Raw genomic sequence first — 20,098 nt, 5'->3', positions numbered from 1 at the left:
GCCTGCGGCGGGGCTGGCCTGCCCGCGCGTCCACTCACCCCAGCACCGCACGGGCGGGCAGGGCCTCCTCCGAGCAGCAGCCCCGGGGACCCGGGTCAGGGGCTGCCGCCCACCCAGCGGCATGCGAGGGTCCTCTGCAGCGAGCGTCTCTTACCTTCCTCGCCGTTGTCGGCCCCTGGTCCGGTCTTGTAGCAGACGGACAGCGCTACACAACAGACAGACAGCGCCCCAGCCGCAGGTGAGCGACGGAGCAGTGCCTGCCCGCCCACCTGGCCGCCCGTGGGCCGTGAGGACAGGACGCAGGGAGGGCGGGTGGACACGGGCTCCGAGGGCCTCAGAGGGGGCAAAGGGCAAGGGACAGGCCCAGGTCAGGTGAGCAGTGCCGCCCGGGGCCTCAGCCACACCTCCGGGGTGGGGACGCCGGAGCACCCGGGAGGTCTGGGGTGGTGCGGGGGGCGGGGGGGGCCATGCCAGGGGCATGCAGGGGTCGGCCACCTCACGGGCCTGCAGCACCTGGGCCACCCTGGGTCTCCATCCCGGCCGTCAGCCCGCACGCGGCCCTCTGCTGCCCCCCTGTGGTGACCGAGGGGAGTCCCCAGCAGCCTGCGGCTCAGACAACAGGCCAGGGCTGCCAGGGGGAGGCGGTCCTGTGTTCGCTCCAGGTGTCTCGCACCCCCCTGCCCACTCCCGCAGACCCCACAAGCCGCTGCACCCCCAGTCTGGGGACGTCACCCATGTCCAGACACCCACCCGCCAGCCCACCTGACACTCACACCCGCCCTGGGACAGCACCGTGGGCCGGGGCAGCATGGCTAGGAACGGGGCCAGAGACAGCCATCCTGGGCCCTTCCCCAGCGGACACAAGCCCACCGGGGCTCCGAGACCCCACCCATCAGAGCCGCCAACAGCAGGGCTGAAGAGGGGCCCCAGGCGCGGTCAAGGCGTGGGTCACGTCAGCACCCCCAGAAGACTGGGAGCGAGACGTCCCACAGCCTTGTGCCCCCGCACCACCCAGCTTGGACACACCCCAAGAGCCGCCCAAGGTTTGCTCTGGGGGCAGAGTGCTGCTTTTGGGACCACTCTGTGTTGGCGTGTGCACGAGGGCACATGGGCGCGTGGACGTGCGTGGCTTGTGCCAGGGGGCTGTGGCCACGTCTGCTGTGGCTTGAGGAGGCTGTTCTGGGTCCCCACAAGGGGTCAGGGCTGAGCAGAGAGAGGCCAGGGGATCCCAGGAAGGCCTCACTGCTGCGGGTCACCCATGTGGCCCGGGGGCATCTAGCCGTTGCTGGGGCTGCAGGCCTGGCAGTGGAGGGCGGGGGCTTCTGTCTCCCAGGGCCCCAGACCCAGAAGAACCCCTGTCAGCCGATGGACCGTACGGGCCAGAGGCCTCCCTGACTGAGCAGCGGGCTCCCGGGGTCTCCCCCTCCTGCCAGAAGAAGAGGCCCCTGATGCTGGGCTGGGGCCTGGGCAAAACGGCCAACCAATCTCACCCTCACTGCCCCAGCCGAGATGGCCCCGCGGAACGTGGTTTCTGGTAAAACCGCTACAACACAGAACAGCCAGTCCCGGAAAGCACAGGCAGGGTCCTGCCCTGAGACGGACCCCGTCACATACCCCACTGCAGGGCTCTGCGCAGCCTCGGCGGCCACCGCCCATCCCACAGCTCCAACGTGGTCCTTCTGGCAACACTGCCCCCCCCCCCAGCTCCCATCACATAATGCCAGCCCAGGGCCCTCCTTGAGCTGACCTCCAGGGTGCCCCATAGCAGGACAGCCCAGCCGTGGACCACCATGTGCTCAGGGGTGAGGACCGCGGCACTCTGGGCCAGGCAGGGGACATGGGTGAGGAGATCTGTAAGCGCCAACACCCCAAGCCAACAGTGACCCTGTGTCCCACCTCTCATGCTTCCCCTGGGGGGGGGGCAGCTTCCCCATCTACAACTGGACACACAGCCACCTGTAACACGAGTGCACAGTGGCCAGTGAAACCAGAGCCCAGGCCCACAGCCGCCCCCACGAGCACAGACAGCCCCTCAGCGGGTAGGACCCGCGATGAGTCCTCCTGGGAAGCCAGATGAGGCCAGCAGGTACCAGCTCTGCTGTCAACCCTGGCACGGGGCAGGGCCTGCCCCAGGGGCCCTTCAACGCACCTCACTACTTCTCTCCCTCGTCCCCAAGGCCCTGGGAGACCTAGTCCTGGACCGACTGCCCTCGAACCCCTCCAGGACCCAGGGAGGAGGCCAGTGTGGCCTGGGCATCCAGCCTCTCACAGCACCATGCTGGGGGGCACAGGCAGAGGGGCTCCCCTGGCCTGAGTCCTGCCTTGACCTGGGGCCTGGCCAGGAGGTCCTGGCTCCCCCGTGTCTGGACCCCCACCCAGAGGAACAGATAGGGCCCTGTCCCCAGGGTGGACAGCCCTGTAGGCAAGCACCTGGGGGACCAGGGCAGTCACAGTCCACGCCCGCTGGGAGCCGTTGCCTCACAGAGGCCAGAACCCCGGCCCAGGCTCAGGCAGGTCCTACCCTGAGGATGGGGACTCTGGGACCACCCCCCTCACTGCTGGCCGGAGGGGCCATGTGGGACCCCAGGGCACGGAGGCAGGTGCAGGCCAGTCCCCAGACTGTGGCCGCCTGAGAGCGGGAACACCGGCCCCAAGCAGGAGGGAGACCCTGGCGCTCGCGCTACGCTGCTGGGAGTCCCCACACGCCAGGGCTTCTGAGAATCGGGTTCAAATGACAGACGGACGGACTCCGTTTCTGAGAGCAGTGCTCCGAGCAGCAGTGAAAACCTTTCGGTCAGGTCAACAGGAGCAGCAGAGGCCTTGCCCCCCCACCCCAACATCCAGGGAACGCTCCCCAAAACTAATCTCGTGAGGAAGAAACCCCAGGGAAACGACCCTGGGCCGGGGGTCTGCAGCCCACGGCAGCACACCGCAGGGTAGCGGAGGGCCCAGGGCAGGTGGGAGCCACCCCCGGGGGAACGGCCAAGACTCACTGGCGTGCTTGTCGGCCAGGGCGATGAGGGTGCTGGAGATGTCCCGCCTGCGGTAGAAGCACACCACCTTGGCCTCCACGTTCCCGTTGGCCGTCTGCAACAGCGAGGCAGGGTCTGAGGAACACATGCCCGGACTCCCAGCTCCCAGCAGGGGCAGCCCCCAGAGGGGACCTGGGGTGTGACCAGGGCTTCCCAGGAGGAAGGGGCAGGGAGGGGACGCACGGCGGACCTAAGCCCCGTCAGGGCCCCTTCCCTCCAGGTCTATCTTCCCTCCACCCCCGGTGCCATCTTGTGGACCCCAGCCCGCTGGCCCGGGTTCCCTCCCATTGGCCTCGGTGTCCCTCCCCCAGGTCTTGCTTGCTCAGGGCCAGAACCTGGCAGACATCTGGCCAGCAGAAAGGACAACCATGCCCAGAGGTCGGCCGCAGCCTGCTGTGCCTTCAGCACCCCTCTGGGCCTCGTCAAGGCGGGCACAGCCCTGAGCAGACCCCGGTGCCAGGAGCCTGGATCCGCATCAGAAGAGAAGCAGCCAGGGGCACTTGGGGGCCCAGTCCAGCCAGTGTCCGCCTCTTGAGTTCAGCTCAGGTCCTGACCCCAGGGTCGTGGGGTCGAGCCCCGCCTCAGGCTCCCTGCTCAGCGGGGTCTGCTCAAGATTCCGTCTCTCCCCCTTTGTCTCTGCTTGCGCACCCACCCCCCCCCAAATCAATCAGTCAATCGATCTTGAAAACAAGAAAGAAAGAGAAGCAGCCTGGAGGGGCTTGCAGCAAGCGCAGGGAGGGGGCTGCCACGCCCGCGCTCGAGACACTTTTAAGGACTTCTGAAGAGCCGCGCAAACAGGATGAGAATAAGACGCGGAGTCCGCTGGGGGTAAGCTCGCAGGAAGCGCGGGCTCTTCTCCACTCCAGGAGCTTATGAAGCGTCTAATACCAACACAAGTCTTCCACCGCGACTCTGTCCGACTCCGCGCACTGGCATTCCTATCATTAGACAACATCGTCCTCACGACTCCACGTTTGAGTTATTTAATCCCACGAGGCCGACAATCTTTCAAGAAATCTGGGGACTTTTCACACCTGGGCACGACACAGAGGCAGGACCAGCTCTGGACCCCATGCGCTCGCACGCGCAGGGACACACACGTGCAGGGCCGCGCCCGACAGCGACAGCCCTCCATCGGGAGAACGAAGACTTTCGTGCCAAGTATGAAAACAAGGGGCAGCGAGACTGCTGGCAGGCGCCCTGTGTCGCGCACGGACACTAAACCGTTAGACACACCATTTGTCACAATGTCGGCTACAGACTCGTGGACACTTTGCATTCAAAGGCTTCATGAGGCTGCGCAAGCCACGGATCCCAGCTCACAAGGATCTCCTTCCTAGGAACGGTTCCAGAAGCCGCCTGCTGGGCTCCAGACGACAAGCACATCCGCAGGACCGCCGTCAGGGCCATGCGGGAGTCCAGGGTGAGGTCTGACACAATGGCCCCTGGGACGGGATGGGATGGGAGCCCTGTGTCCGCAGGGCACAGCCTGCGGCTCCCACTCCCAGGGCCCTGGTGGGGTCCCTGTGCCCCGGCCAGGGGAACAGGCGCTGCTTTGCACGGCCTAGCCCACGTGAGGCCTGGCTCAGGCTGGGCCCTGGAAACCCGGGACGTCCAGGACTCCCTTTCCCATGAGCTCCCCTCCTGGTGCTCCCGGGGGCCCCACCCCAGCTGCGCTCTGCAAATGTGAGAGGCTGGCAACTGTCTCCTGTCGTGAGGGCAGCATGTGGGGCTACAGCCCCAAATGGTCTACCGTCTGTGCTTTGCTGTCCTCTTCTGAGACTCCCACATCCTGTGTTCCAAACCGAGGACCAATCCTCTAATTCCAGGATTCCCTGCAGGGCCTCTGCTGCCTTCTGGGCACCTGTGGCCTGGCCATCACCCCAGGCCCCTCCCCGCGCCTCCTCAGTTCCCTTGCCCCAGGTCCTGATCCTTTTCTTCCAAAACAGCCATTTCCCCCAGCGCTGTACAGACCCAGCACAATTGTGAGGAGAAACCATGACAATTACTTTGAAGGTCTGGATGGCCCAGGGTCACTTCACTAACAAGCCAGGCTTTGCAGGAGGCCTCAGGAGACCCCAAATGCAATAGGACCGCTGCTACGGGTCTGTAAGGAAGACTCCTTTTCAAACTGTTTTCCATTTACGGAAAAGGGGTGAAACATGGTGCCCCTGCCCTCCCCCCCCCACCAACATGCCCCACCCCCCCCAGGTGTCAGTTCTGCCCGGCCCCACCGGCCACCCGGCCCAGCTCTCAGGCCAGGGCTGGTCTCCTGAACTTCCTACTGACCGCACGATGGACTCTGGGTTTCCGGGCACACCCTCAGGTCCTCAGCTAACCCCGGGCTCTGGCTTTATTCCTGCCAACAGCTCCGGTCCTCCCTCACACCCTGGACCTGCTGCCCCACAGCGTCCCAGGCCCCTTTCTCTGCGGCACCAGCACTCCGGCTGGGCCCTTCGTTTCTCCTGCGGCCAGTTCCACCAGGTCCTTCTCTCCGTGAGCGCGGACACGGCTTCCCACGCTCAAGGCCTTCCCTGAACACCTGGCACGTCTGGGCCGTTTCTGCGGTGCCTGAGGGCCCTGTGGTCCTGTGGGCAGGGTGGCCCCACCAGGAGGGCCTGCAAACTGATCTCCTAGAAGCCCCTGCTGGAGCTGCACCTGCCAGGTGGACCTGGAGTCCACTTCTCCAGCCAGGACTGAGCCCCATGCCCCATGGGACAGCATGGGAGGTCGGTGGGGCCCGGGGGCCGAGCACATGCCCAACCCATGCCTGAAGGCCAGCACTGGCCCTCCTGCCTGGCTCAGCTGGCCCCCACTCTCTTCGCCCTCTCTGGTGCAGGGAGGGTCCGGAGGCCAACAGGACAGGTGTTTGATGGACCTCCTGCCTGGAACTCCCACTGCTGGTGGCATCTCACACCCTGTCGGGGCCCCCCAGCCACGGACACAAGTGTCGGCTGTGGCCTCTGCTGGGTTGGGCCCCTGCTCTGTCTGTGCCTCACTGTCACCCACTGGCCACCACAGGCAGTGCGGCCTGCCCTCTCGGTATCACAGCCAGAGTGAAGGGCAGGGGCTGTGCTGGCCTGGTCAATGAGGCCACCTCCAGCCACCTGCCCGGGTCCTGAGACCCACCATCTGCGGCAACTCCAGGGGTGGCCCCTGGCTGCCCCGCCACCCTCCCCACAGCCATGGAAGGAGTCCCCAAGTCAGCACGTGCCAGCAGGTGGATGGGTGACCACGGGCTCCTGTCCAGCTGCGGATGCCGCCCACCCCTTCTCCTGCTGGCCCCAGCAGGCAGTCAGCACAAGCTCACCAGGGGCCCCACGACGTCCTGGCCACTTCCCCTTGGCCCTGCCACCTCCAGACCTGGCACCAGGCCTTCCAGGGGCGGCCGCTGCTCCAACCAGCCCAACATACCGTACCTGGGGCTGAGGCCTCACGAGCACAGGCTCCCCACCCCCACGTGGCACGTGCGGAGGCAGCTCTCGCTGAGCAGGGACAGCGGGTCAGGGCTCGGCCGCAACCGAGTCTGACCTTTGGGAGACCAGCACCCTGGCCTTCCCGCCCCATCGTGCCCAATCCCAAGAATCCCCAGCCACACTGCCACACAGCCTGAGGCCCCAAACAGCAGGTCCTCGAGGGCTGGCCTCACCGAGCAGTGAGGTCCTCCCCCGCCGGTTAAGGACAACAGCTGCTTTCCCTAAGGAGGGGCCACAGCAGCCCCTGGGACTCCGTGGACCCAGGGCCTCGGTGGCCTATGCAGGACACGCCTGCCTCTCCCCCAGCACTGCCCGGAAGGCCTCCGATCAGGAGACCAGCAGGAGAGGTGGGGAGGGTGGCCAGCGGCTCACACCTCTGGGTGGGAGAGGCTCTGCAGGCCTGGAGCGAGGGGGAGGAGGGCGCCTCGGTGAGCGGGAAAGAGGCAGCAGGTGGGCAGGGAACCCCCCACCAGGAGGACCCCACAGGGCGTCCAACCCAGACACTTTCTGGACGCTCATGTCCAGCTGAGGGCCCTGCAGAGCACACCCGTTTACAAGGCCACAGGGACCCCACTGACCAGCTCTCCAAGGAGGGCACACGTGCACACCCTACCTTGTTGAGCTCCTCGATTCTACGGATCAGGTACGGGTTGCTGGAGGAGTTCTCGAAATAGACGTAGTCTGCAAACAGAGTAGAGAGTGTCAGCCCACAGCACTGAGCCCTGGGGACCGCGGAGTCCCGACCCCCCACATGCCCACGCCCTCAGTTCTAGGGGCCGGGAAACAGGAGGGAATGAAGGAGACGGTGCCCCCCCCATACCGCTGGGGAGACGAGGTAACCAGGACGTGCTGGCGGGTGCTGGGCATGGGGCCAAGATGCAGAAACCTGTAGCAACCCCCCCAACCCAGGTCCCACACCAGCTGCCCCCAGGAGCTCCGTCCCTCCTGGGAGACACTGTGGGAGCCAGATTGCAGCTTCCCCATGGGGACAGCTTCCTAGGGGCTGCTGCTGGCCGGAAAGGCAGGCCCCCAGTCATGCAGGCTGGTGGGCAGACAACCGAGCACAGCCACCAGCAGTCCCAGAGACCACGTCAGCGTGCGGGGTGGGGCTGGGGGTGGGGGGCCTGCCGGACCCCTGCACCTCCTCGCCCTGGCCCCAGGAAGCCCTGGCAGCGGCAGAGCCCACTGGAATGGGGACGGCATCACGTGCCAGAGGGACGAGGTCCAGAGGCCCTACCGCCACCCGCCAGGTCCCCCGGACGCCATGTCAGCACGAGCATCCCTCCGGCTCCGCAGCGGGCAGCCTGGGCTCTATCTCAGGGAGGCTGGCAGGCACCTGCGATTTCCCAAGAGGCCCACGGTGGGAGGCTGGCAAGCTCCCACAGTAAGCTCAGGCCAGCCATGAGGCCACCCAGTTGCCAGCCTTCATGTCGCAGGTCCTTCTGCGCAGCTGGGGGAGATTCAGCGCCAGGAAAGGCCAGACTGCAGCCCCCACCAGCCTGTCCCAGGAACGCCTTCCCCCGGTGCCCACACGGAAGGCCTGCGTCCCTCCCCAGGGCAGCTCTGCAGGAGATGGCCAGCAGGAGGCTTGTCTAGCTGGAACCCGGTTAGGGCCTGCAGGCAGCCAAATGCCCACACTGAGCACAGTTTCTGCCGAAGGACCTCGCCCAGCTCCATCCCCACAAGAGTTCTTAGGGGTGCTTGAGAAGTCTAAATAAGCACCTGCCTCCTGCCGGGGTCTCCCCTGCCCTGCACCCAAGGGGGCTCCCCGGCCCTGCACACGAGGGTTGTCCCCGGCCCTGCACCCGAGGGTTCTCCCCTGCCCTGCACCTGAGGGGGCTCCCCGGCCCTGCACACGAGGGCTGTCCCCGGCCCTGCACCCGAGGGGGCCCCCCGGCCCTGCACCTTAGGGCACAGCTGGGTCAGACGTGGCCGCGTCCTCACAGAGACCAACAACCCAGAGGGACCGTGGCTACGGTGCTCAAAGGGACGTGCTCACGGGTTAGCTGAAGAAAGAGAGGTCTACCGAAGGGCACCCATGACAGGCACGAGGCGGCCTGAGGGCAGTGGGAACGCTCTGAACACACACTGTGGTGATCCCATGCAGCCCACGAAATAGAAAATTCAGCGAACACTACACTCAGAAAGCGTGAATTTTATCACACAAATTGTTGCTCAAAAAGCCATTTTTATGCACTTATATCACTCTTCAAAACTTTCCTCATAAGAAACTAAGGAACCAGTTAAACCAAAGCTGTTATTCACGTCTAAACCAGTCACGGCCCAGGAGAAGCCCCACCGCCCCGGCCGCCCGCCCGCCCGCACCCACTCTCCACCCCTCCCGGCCGGCAGTCGCAGCCCTGCGTGCAAACACGCGAACACACGCTCAAGCAAGCTGCTCGTGAAAACGACCGGTGAGTCGATGAACCTCAGGTCGGGCTGACACAGGAAAGAGCGAGAAGCTACGACCGGCGTGGGGAACGCAGGCGAGCGGGAGCTGGCGGGAAGGGACCGCGGCACGGCTCTGTGCCAGCAAGTGTGGGGGCTCCGATGAAATGGGGCGCACGCTGGACAAACGCAACCCCCCAAGCTCGCGCTCGAGAAACAGGTAACCCTGTGCCTGTTAAAGAAACCGGGCTGAGGGCGCCTGGGGGCTCAGGCGGCTGAGCGTCTGCCTCGGGCTCAGGTCCCGATGCCGTGAGTCGGCGTCTCCCTCTGCCTCTGCCCCTCCCCCCGCTGTGTGCTCTTCCTAAAATAAGTAAATAAATATGAAAAAAAAAACATCGACCCATAGATTAAAAAACCTTCCACTTGCAACCAAGAAAATAAAATTAAAGGACAAAAAGGCGGCCCTCCAGGCCCGGCGGCGTCACTGGTGAACCCAGCCACCACCGAAGGGGGACGGACGCCAGGCCCACAGACACAAGGGAGTGGACGAGAAGCTGCAGCCACAGGGATCCAGCTGCGAACACAAGGTTGGTTCAACGCTGGAAATCGCAGGGGCAGAATGAGGAGGGCAGCCGCGCGGCGGTCTGAGCAGATGCGGGGGAAACTCCAGCAAACGGGAAGGTAGAGGGAGCTTCGTCACAGACGCACGGGGAACCCACGGCTAACGTCACACTGGAAGCTTCCTCCCCACCAGGACACGCCAAGTCCTAGGACGAAGGAAAATAACACCCAGGCACAGCCCTGTGCGCACAGAAATCCCGAGTCCGCACGGACGCCACGGACGCTCACGAGGGTCTGGGAGCTCAGGGGACACATGCAGCACCACGCACAGCAGCAGAGCAACGTCCCTTTAACCGAAGACCCACGGTGCCGCGCGGAGAGTTGCACACACAGGACCGCCACAGGGTCGCAGGCGGGGGGTCGCGGCGGGGGCGGGGGGGCTTGCTCCGGGGCAGGAGGCTCCGCCCAGGACACCCTGTAGGCACTCACCCAACATTGCCACTCGCCTTCCATCAATGACATTAAAGACGAGAGTAAGTGCATACAGGGCTTTAGACCTGCATCTACGCAGAAGCACTGAGAGGTTTTGGGGGGAGGACCTTTTGTGTCTCTGGGGTCCAAGGTCAGTGCTGTGCACCGTCCAGACCGACCATGACGTCCGTTAGTGCAGACGTGTGCTGTAGCCGACGCGCGTCCGATGAGAAAACCACACGGAGCGTGTGAACAACGTCATGACTGTGGCTGGCGGCCTCGGGCGAGCGCACAGGCGTCTGGTCATGCGAGGCTGACTGAGAATCACGCGCTGTCGGTGGGTCCCTGGGACAGGCCGGCCTGAAGCCTGGGCCCTGACTGTGGCCTGGACGCGGCGGGAAACAACCGTGTGGTCGAGGCAGCACCAGACGGTCACATGCGTCCGGAAGCACAGAGCCCCCCCCGTGCACGGGGTCCGCGGTGAGGCCTACATCCCTGCACGCAGGGCTTGGGCCCAGCTCTGCCTCCCGCTGTAACCGGGACTGTGTGGACACCGCAGGGCAGTGACGGTCTGAGCTTCGCGCCGTGTCAGCCGGGGCCACCACGGCCTCACCAGGTGTGAGTGTCGCTCGAGGGCAAGTTCACACGGCTCGCAGAGGACGGGTACCAAGCACACGGCAAGGACCAGCTTCCACAACCACGCAGTGACAGCGCTGGGCTCCCCAGAATGTCAACTTCTGCCCCGGATTTAAGAAATCGCAGTAAAATTACAGCCCTGCTGAGCCACTGAGCTGCAGTGGGAGTCGGGTGAAAACACTCAGCCTCGACCTGGGGTCGGAACCCACAGGCTGAGGCCAGTGAAGTCCGCGAGGTCGGAGGGAGGTCGCGCTGACCCATGGGTTCGGCGGCAGGAGAGACTCAAACGTTCCCCCAGAAGCCACCGGCCTGCAGCGCAAGGGCTCTGAGCACTCGCCTCATGCGTTTTCCGTCCCCGTCGCGCGTGCCACTCCTGTGCTGGCTGGGGGCCCCCAGAGAAACGCCTGCGCAGGACGGTCTCTGGTGGCGGCCCACGGCAGCTCCCCTCCAGAAACCACGTCTGCGCAGGCCCACCGCCACGGGCCGGCAGACCCCACTTCAGTCTGCGCGGAGCGGCCTCCCCCCAACCTGCCCAGAAACACGCTCGGCTGCGGCCAGTCCACGCACGCCGCTCGGAGCCTGCTCCCACGTGACTTCACGCCACCCCGCATGCCGCGTGGTCTCGGGCCACCAGCTGTCCCACGCCGGCCGTGGACACACCGCTCCGGTGGCCGCACGCAAACACCATGTGGTCACGTCAGCGCCGTATGCGGCCTCCCTGCCGAGTGATGAATGAGGGGTCAGGAGCGTGGGCAGCAGCACGTTTCGGTCACCATCGTGGAGAAGCTCAGCGGCGACGAGACGCTCCGTCAGATCCTCCACGTTTCCGACCGTCATCTGCTGCGAGCTACACACACGCTGCTCTTACTGCGGCGGCCGTGCCCCGTGACACACGGTGCTTTACCAGCCGAGCCACCGACACGGTGATGCCCGCCGCGAGGGTCAAAGTGCACACCCCCCCATGTCTTCCCGCGATGGGATGTCACAGCACGGAGACCTGCGTGGTGCTCCGAGCGCGGCCGAGGCGGGACCGTGTCCGCGTGAGTCAGGGGCAGCGTGGTGACTTAAGTGGCTCGTGAATATACCAGTCAGACTGCGTCCAGAGAGAATTTACTACGGGCACGGAGACGGGAGCCGCGCGGAATCTTCGTGTGCAGGACACGCCGCCACGCGGCAGGTGTCCGCTCTCCCCACACTGACCTACACGGGAGATCCGAGACCTCACGGTGGGCTAGGCAAGTGGGGCAAAAGCCAGAGAACCTGCGGGCCCGACTCGAGGCTTCCCGGGGGGGCCGGCGGCAGGAACCGCAGACACCGTGGGAAACCGTGTGACAAAGGGCCAGCACGTCCGGCAGAGAGGACAGCCAAAGTTCCAACAAATGGTAACAGACCACAGGACATTCGTGAACACGCAGACCCAGAAGTGAGAGCCTCCAACTTCACCTCGCACAAAATGTAACCCGACACGGGTCAGACCCGGGGGGGGGCTCCGGGGGCTCAGTCGGGGAAGCGTCTGCCTTCGGCTCAGGTCATGACCATAGGGTCCCGGGATCGAGCCCCGCGTCAGGCGCCCCGCTCAGCAGAGCCTGCGTGTCCGCCTCCCTCTGCTCCTGCCCTGCTCACGTGCACACTCGTTCTCTTACTCTAATAAATAAAATCCTAAAAAAAACCCAAACAGTAAAACACAAAACTACAAAAATTCTGAGAAAACAGGATAAAAATCATTGTGAGCTTGGATCAGGCAAACTTCCTAAATACACAAAATGCACAAATTATAAAACAGGAAAATCTGCAGAGCACACACGTGAAACCCAGAACCACGAACACGCACTCACAACTCAACACTAAGAAAAGCAAATAACCCGATTTTTAACACAGGGCAAAGGCCTGTGCACACACGTGAGAAGAGGCTCAGGGCTCGTCACCAGGAAGGGCCAGCAAGGGCCCGAGGCACCGCACGCCCCGAGGCCACCGGCTGGCGCCCAGAGCAGCCCATGGTCCGCTGCTGGCCGAGTGAGACACACGCTCGCGGGCCTCCGGAGCAACCCCAGTCCTGGGTATTTTCACCCTCGGGAAACAAGAAGGGGCCCACAGCACTCGGCACAGGGGTCCACGCTGGCTTTACTCTCGCTGGCGCGCCAAGATCTCCCCGTCTTCGTGCCTCCAAAATTCCTGCTGAAACCCAACGCCCCCTCCCCCCTGCCCGTCTCAGGCACCAGCCTCTGGGAGGGGCCCGGGTCATAGGCGGAGCCCCCACGCCTGGGATTCCGGCCCTTATGAGAGGCCCCAGGATCGGCTCACCCAGGATGGCGGCCTCAGCAGACAGCCCATCTGTTGGAGCCTTGGCCTCCCAGCCTCCGGGGCGGGGAAAGTCTGTGTGCTCTCTCCAAGCCAGCCAGCCTGAGCCCAGCCCACACGTCCGCCACCACTGCCACGCGCGAGCGCGTCGGACACTCACACTCCGTGAGTGGAGCCTGACTCGGAAGGCTGCGTCCGGGGGACTCCATTTCCAGGACATTCTGCACGGCGGAGGCTGGCGGGGCCCGGGGGACGAGGAAGCCCGTGGGGCTGTGGAGACGTTCTCCAGCGCTGCGCCGTCCCCGCCAGAATCAGGGGCTGCAGCCACGAGGCACGTGCGGCACAAACCTGACCATACACAAGATCCCACACACCTGCGACCCTGGGGGCCGCAGGGTCAGGGTCGGCCAGCCTGGTCAACACATGCCCTGGTTCCGTGCGGGTTTCTGGTTAGAGACGCCTTAGCGTCCGCGGTGGGCTCGCTCGCTCGCTCCAAGCTGCAAGCAAGTGTCCCGACCCAGGTGTGTTCCCGGGAGGCGCGTCCCAGCCTCCCCGCACAGACACGCCAGACTGGACAGCACTTTAAACAAGTTTAAACGAAAGGACAAAAATGTGGAAAGCGCGTGAGGCCGAAAAGGACCCTTGCTCACGGTGCGGAATGAAACCAGGAGGCAGGCGTGGCTGCCTTCGGCCTCAGCTGGGACCTGCTGGTCGGGGACGTGGGTCTCAGAGCCTGGCACAGGTGCCCCGAGTCCTGACTTGGGTCACAGATCGAGGTGGGTAGTAGGCGGGGGCAGTGGTATGGTATCTCGCCCGTGTGAGAACAGAGCCAGCGCGGCCGAGAGCAGCCACAGCAATGAGACTGGCCCACGGGGTCAGGGGTCACGGGCAGCCAGGCAGGGACAACAGGAGGTCTCACAAGAACACGGATAGCTCCCCTGTGCCCAGCACACCACGGGAGGGCCCTGCCGACCGTCCACCTGACCATCCACCCCCATTTGTCCGAATCCCTCCAGGAGCCACTCCCACCAGCTCTGCTGGGGACCAGAACCCCCTAGCCCCAGGCTCCCCCTTTGCTCCTCCACAGTGGGGACACCTGCAAGTCTAGCATTTTTTTCTTCTTTCAAATTTGGGGATGGAATCAAGAGAAACACACTCAGTGGCTAGTATCCCCAGCCTGGCACGGGCAGAGCTGGACACACAGCCCTGGAGCACAGGACACCAAGTGAAACCTGACTCATGTCTCTGCAGGGCCGTCTCCCAGACAGTGCACAGGGGTCCCAACACCTCTACCATCTAGACCTGGACATCCCTGCAAGCCGAGGGCCTGGCCACCCTCCTGCAGGGACCCTCCCCCGTCCTTGCCTTTGGGCCTCCCACCCACACACCCTACTGGGCTGGGGCACAAGGGGACCCCTGAGGACCCCCCCAGAATACAGTGACGGCCCTGCAAGGACAGCCAGCAGCGTGGAGCCATGTCACTGTCCCCACAGAAGTCTGGGGACCGGAGCCTGCCTGGAGGGGGAGATCCGCAGGACAGAGGGCAGAGGCCGAGGTCAACTTCGGGCAGGTGGTCGGACGGCGGAGGGCTCACAGACACTGGGCCTGAGTGGGGCAGGGGCCCCGTGTCCCTGAAGACATGCATGCTGCGGGAAGGGACGCCGCTGCCCCCATCCAGACCTCCCCCACCACCGCCTCCCTGTTCTCTGAAGACGCTGCTGGTTCTGCTGCCTAGAGTGAAGGGTCAGTGGGAGCTGCGCACACGGTGGCCGACTGCGGGCTCTGAGGCTTCTCCTGCCCACATCGCAGGCGCCCCCTGGGAAGCCCTGCCCTGCAGAGGGTGGGGGGTCCAGCCGGGCTGGCCCTGTGCTGGGGGGCCTGCAAAGGGTTGCTGCGCAGGGGCGGGGCGGGGCGGGTTAGGAGCTGTCTGAGCCTTCGGACTGGACCTCCGCTCCGTGGAAGCCGTTTAGCAGTTTTAAGCAGCGAGACAGAGCTTAGAAGGATCATCTCCTAAGGCAGGTCACAGACCACAGAGCCGGGGCCCAGCCTGGGGCCGCCAGGCAGCTGAGGGTCAGGGAGGGACCGCAAAGGCCCAGCTCCCACCCCCATCCCACTGATGAGGAGGAAGGAGGCCTGCTGGCCCCGAGAACCTGGACCCCGCACATGCGGAGAGCGGGCAGCGTCCACGGCGCCTGGATCGGCAGTGTGGACTTGAGCACCTGGGAGCAGCCTCCAAGCCCAGCCTCCTCCACCCAGCCCCCATGAAGACGGCCCCCTGGCTCCATCCGTGCACACAGCCCTGGGGAGCCTTGGGAAAGCTGCACCCCAAGCTTGTTGCCAGATGGGCAGGGGTACAGGGAGGGACACGAGGGCCCCGGGGAAGCCGGCGCCTGCAGAAGACAGCCTTCAGAACGTGAGGTCCTGGAGAGCCGGCCCGCTGGGGTACCAAGGGCGCTCCTCCCCGGCAGCAGACGGCAGACACTCGAGGCCGCCCCTCCCTCCAGGCCTCAGGGTGCCCACCCCGCCCCGGGCGGCCAGCCCCACATCCACACCCGCAGGCACCCGGGGCCCCGCTCTGAGCTGGCGCCCCGTCCCGTAGGCTCCAGGCGTGAGGGATTCGCTTCTCTGGACCATTTACTCTAACATCCTTCATCAACAGCTGCTTCTTTATTAGTCCAAGACTTTAACGGCCAAATTCTTCTCTCCAAAGAGACACACGGGAGGCCAAGGCAGGGCAGGCTGGTCGCGGAGGGCCCACCCGAGGGACAAGACAAAGGGCTGCAGACGCAGCAGGGGCTCCTGAGCGCACCCCCAACAAGTTTGGGATTTTCCGTGTGTGGACTTCTCACCTGGTCAAAGTTTAAATTACACGAAAAGCAACAGAGGAGTGTCTGACAAGAGGCCAGGGCCGCGAGAGGCACAGAACCCAAGCACGGCCGGAGCGAAACTTGCCCAGCGGCCGGGAGCCTTGGGGTGCTCCTGTCACCTTTTTTAGGTATGTTTTTAAATAGCAAATTGCTGTCCAAAAGGGTGGGTGTTAACTTGTAGCAATGAAAGAAAAAAGGGGGAACCCCAACGGAAATGTTATAGTCTGTCCAACAGTGACCGTGCTGGCAGGTGGCTCGCGGGTGCCGAAGCCTTCCTCAGCACCTCTGCGTGAAACATGCACTGGGGAGAGTCACCCCACGGCGCCCGCGGCCCACCGCCGGTCCCAGAGGCCTGCCGAGGCCTCGGGAAGACAGACCCCAGAGGAGCAGAGGTCACGGACCCTGACCCTGCCACCCACAGCCGGGCCCCGCCTTTCCACACTCGGCGCCGCCAACAGAAGGCCTCTGTCGGCAGCCAGGTCACTCCCCTGGGAAGAAGCAGGCCCTGTCCCCTCCCAGGCTGACCCGCTCCACCCAGCTGGTCAGCTGGCACAAGGCCGCCACCCGGCCTCCGCCCCGCCCAGACATCCTGGCAGGGCCTCGGAGCAGCCTGCCAGGTAAAAGGCAGGACACCCAGATGATGGGATTTCTGGTACAGGTTTTCTAGCCTAAGTACGTCCTCTGCAATATTTGGGACATACTTAGACCCAAAACTCGCTTATGTGACCGACAGTCACACCTAGCTGGCGTTCTTACTTTCCTCGCCAAATCTGGCACCTTTGGAAAAGGCTCTACTCTTAGGGTCCTGAGTGGAGATAAGAAGGTGGGGCGGGGGGCAAACTCCGGGCTGCAGTCAGCTCCAGGAGAGAGGGGCATGTGTTCTAGATGCCCCCTCCCTGAGCAAGCAGCACCGAGGGGCAGGATGCCAACCGGCCCACACCTCAGCCACCATGAGCACCAGCCCCACCAGGCCCCAGGGGTGGCGCCCCAGACACCAACCACGAGTCAACGCAGCTTTCGCTAAGGGACCCGTAGGGAGTTCCGAGTGGGAGCCTGTGGTCACACCTGGAGCTCAGAGGGGGGACCAACAGACGTGGGGCAGGCCAGGCCTCTCCTGGAGGACATGCTGTACAACAGAGATCCTTGTCCAGTGTGGGAAACTGAGGCAAGGAAGGTCTGGGGAGTGGTCAGGCCCCTGCCAAGTTCTCAGCCAGACAGGCCTAAAAGCCAAGCACCACAGCCCACACAGCAAGGGGGCCTATGGTCTGGGCGGGGGCTCTGCTCAAGCCCACTACCCCAAAAGGCGTGAGCCAGTGGAGGGTCGCCAGCCCCGCGCAGGGAAGGCGATGCCCCGGGGCCCACAGCCCGCCACCCTGCCTGGCCCCTCTCGCGTCTCCCTCCAGGGTGGGTGCCTCTGTTCTGGTGATGATGCCTTCATTTAGTCAATGAACCTCGTCGCCCAGACAGCATGTGGGGACCCGGTGTGGGCTGGGGGCCTGCAGGGCCTTGTCGCCAGTCAGTGGGAGCCGTGGGGGCCTCCCGCCAGGAGAGAGGGGTTCTGCACTGCAGAAAGGTGGATCCAAGAGAGCACGTAGAGGGGAAAAGAACGGAAGGACTGCGTACAAGACAGGGAGGAGCCCGGAGCCACAGCAGGGGGAGGGGTGCTGAGGAAGGGACTGGGGGCCACTGTGATGGAGGCAGGTGAGTCGCCCCTGGGGTCCGAGCATCTGTCAAGGTGCCTCCCTGGCAGTGTGTTGGGGAAGGGACCTCTGGGGTGACACTCCCACCTCGCCCCCAAGGTGGGAGATGAACAGCCCCTCCCTTGCAGGGCCCCTACACCCCTTCCTGCTGCCCACATCTGTCCACCAGGGGCCTGGTGCTAAATGGGGTGGAGGTCCCCATTCCCATGACTGCCCCTGAGACAGAGAGGGTGGGGGAGGGCCTGATGGCCCGGCAGGTGCCGTGCTAACCCACTGCACAGATGAGGGCAAGCCCAAGGTCACAAGGCTGGCCCGGCTGGATAGAGATATGAGTCCCAGGATCTCGGGGGGCCAGCCAGCCAGTGAGGAGGGTAGACTAGGACAGAGATGACTTAGAGAGTTCTCACCCCCGACACACTCCGCCAGAGGGGGGCCAGTGAGTGTCTGAAGTCTCAGAGGCAGCAGATGCCAATGGATAGGGGACAGTAAGGGTACCCCACCGTCCTGTGGGGATACCAAGTGAGGACTGGCCCAGGACCCCATGGAACAAAGTGCAGCAAGGCCCAGAGCTGGGGGCTTCCTAGGACCCAAAGGAAAGGAGGAAGTGGGGGAAGCCCCCCAAGGCCCCAGCCAACTCACCACCACCCCTTCCCCGCCCAGGGCTCCTTACCTCTCCCCAACCCTTGCAAAGCACCTCCTTGCTGGGCTGGGGCAACAGGAGGTCGTGAAAAGTTTGGGGGTGCAGGAGAAGTGTGGTCAGGGCAGCCGGCGGCGGCTAAGCGCTCCCTGTGGGAAGCCTGCCGGGGAAGCCCCCACGACACGCCAGGGGCTCCCGGGCTCCCAGGGAGGAACGCGGCCCCCAGCGTGGGGCTCCCCAGCCCCGCACACCCCCGCCGCCGGGAAACGTGGTCCCAGGAGGGCAGCCAGCACGTCCCAAGGCCGTGTGCCCCAGCTCAGGGGGGGTGGGGGCTCAGGCGGCCCCGGCCCCCCGCGCTCAGGTCCCGCAGGACCGAAGGATGCTCCGTACCGCCCAGCGTCTCCCACACTCGTGTGCCAGGGCCCAGCAGGCCCGGCGCCGGCCCCCAACAGGTGGGTAGCGTCTCCCCCGCCTCCCTGGAGCCGGCCCGGCCTCCACCACCCGCTGGCCCCCGGTGGGGCCCGGCCCGGGGGCCGTTCCGGGCTGCGGGCCGGGGCGAGCAGGGCCGGGGCCGAGGCGGCGGCGCAGCAGGCTGCTCAGAAAAGATGGAGTGGGAAGGGGAAGGCGGCGCGGGCGGGGGTGCCGCGGGGGGGCGCCGCGGGGGGAGGAAGGATGGTCGGCGCTGGGGCGGGCCTGCGGTGGGGGAGGGGTGCAGAGGTGGAGGGAGGGGACCAGAAGTGGGCCGCGGGGGGGCCGTGCGGCCGGCGCGGCGGGCGGAGCGGGTGGGGGAGGGGATGGAGGAAAATGGGGGAAGGGGAGGGACGAGACGGGGGCCCGGGCAGGGGGGCCGGGGGCCGGGTGTTGGGGGGGCGGGGGAGGGATGGCGCGGGCCCGGGGCGGCGGTTTGGGGACGGAGGCCCGGCGGGGGCGGCGGGCGGCCTGGGGGGCCGGGGGCGGCCGTGGGCCGGGGCCGGGCCCGCGGCGCATAAAGGCGGGCGGCGGGCGGCGGCGGCGGCGGCGGCGGCCTTACCTCCGACCCTGTACATGTTGGCGGCCATGTCCGGGCCGGCGGCGGCGGAGGGCCGGGCGCGCGGGGGCGCGGGGCGCGGGGCCTGGAGGCGGAGGCGCGGGGCGCGGGGCGCGGGGCGCGGGCGGGGGGCGGGCGGTTTAAAGGGGCCGCCGCCGCCGCCGCCGCCGAGGCCGCCGAGGCCGCGCAGGGACCGAGGGCCGCGGCGCGGGCGGGAGAGGAAGAGGAGGAGCGGCCGCGGGCAGGGGAGGGGCCTCGGGCGCCACCGCCCACCGCGCGGCCGTTACCCGGCCGGCCCTCCCCGCGCCTCCGCGCGCCCCTGCCAGGGTGAGCCCTCCCCGCGCGCCCCTTCCTGGGTGGGTCCTCCCACACCCCCCCCCAAGGTCTTCCCTGCGCCTGGGCCTTTCCCCGATGGGTCCTCACCCCCCCACGACCCCTCTCCCCAGGTGGGTCCTCCCCGTGCGTCCACACCTGGGTCCTGCCAGCCTCCCAGGGACCCCTTCCCGCAGTGGTTCTCATCACACCCTGCACGCTGGTCCAGAGTCCTTCCCAGGGCCTTCCGCCCCCTCGGTCCCATCTCCCTTCCCTGGGGAGGATGGCTCCTCAAGTCCCCCGTGCCCTGAAGCTCAGCTGCCCAGCCCTGACCGCATGGCCCCGTCCCACACCTCCCTTCCAGGCCTGACGCTCTCCACACAGCCCAGGGTCTTTGTCCCAGCCCTCGCTGCCCAGCCGCGTTAGCCATGCTTGCACAGTGGTGGTGCCCCCAGACACGTCCATGTGGGCTCGCTCCCCAGCTGGTGCGGCCTCCCTGAACTGTGGCCTGATGAAAAAGCCAGAGGATGCCCTCTGGGAGGCCCCGTCTGAGACCCATGAGATTGGGGAGGAGGAAGGTGACATACCCCAGGAACAGGGAGGCTGGAAGGGCCACCTCTGTGTGGAGGTACCCGCTTCTCCTTCCCAGCCCCGGTCAGGATCCCTAGGTGTGTGTGTGTGTGTGTGTGTGTG

At 65.7% G+C, this 20,098-nt stretch overlaps 1 protein-coding gene across 3 annotated transcripts in view; it reads right to left on the bottom strand.

Moving 5' to 3' along the window:
• MTA1 (metastasis associated 1) overlaps positions 1-19,139 on the bottom strand; it is a 32,371-nt gene extending 13,232 nt beyond the window's left edge. For 2 of the 3 annotated variants that reach the window (XM_045799318.2, XM_045799319.2), the window contains exons 1-4: positions 19,097-19,139; positions 7,122-7,189; positions 2,994-3,087; positions 155-205 (exon numbers count right to left, since the gene is read on the bottom strand). In XM_045799318.2, coding sequence (XP_045655274.1) covers positions 155-205; positions 2,994-3,087; positions 7,122-7,189; positions 19,097-19,124 — 241 coding nt within the window. In that variant the 5' untranslated portion in view covers positions 19,125-19,139. Of the gene's footprint in view, positions 1-154; positions 206-2,993; positions 3,088-7,121; positions 7,190-13,022; positions 13,204-19,096 lie in introns of those variants that run through there. The other variant, XM_087856309.1, reaches the window with a different exon arrangement.
• Positions 19,140-20,098: the final 959 nt, after the last annotated feature.

The sequence above is a fragment of the Ursus americanus genome, chromosome 26 (genome assembly GCF_024610735.1).
Source record: "Ursus americanus isolate L20-20 chromosome 26, mUrsAme1.1.p, whole genome shotgun sequence".
Classification (NCBI taxonomy): Eukaryota; Metazoa; Chordata; class Mammalia; order Carnivora; family Ursidae; genus Ursus; species Ursus americanus.
Note: the sequence above shows the minus strand (reverse complement) of the source record. Positions and strands in the feature narration are given on the sequence as shown.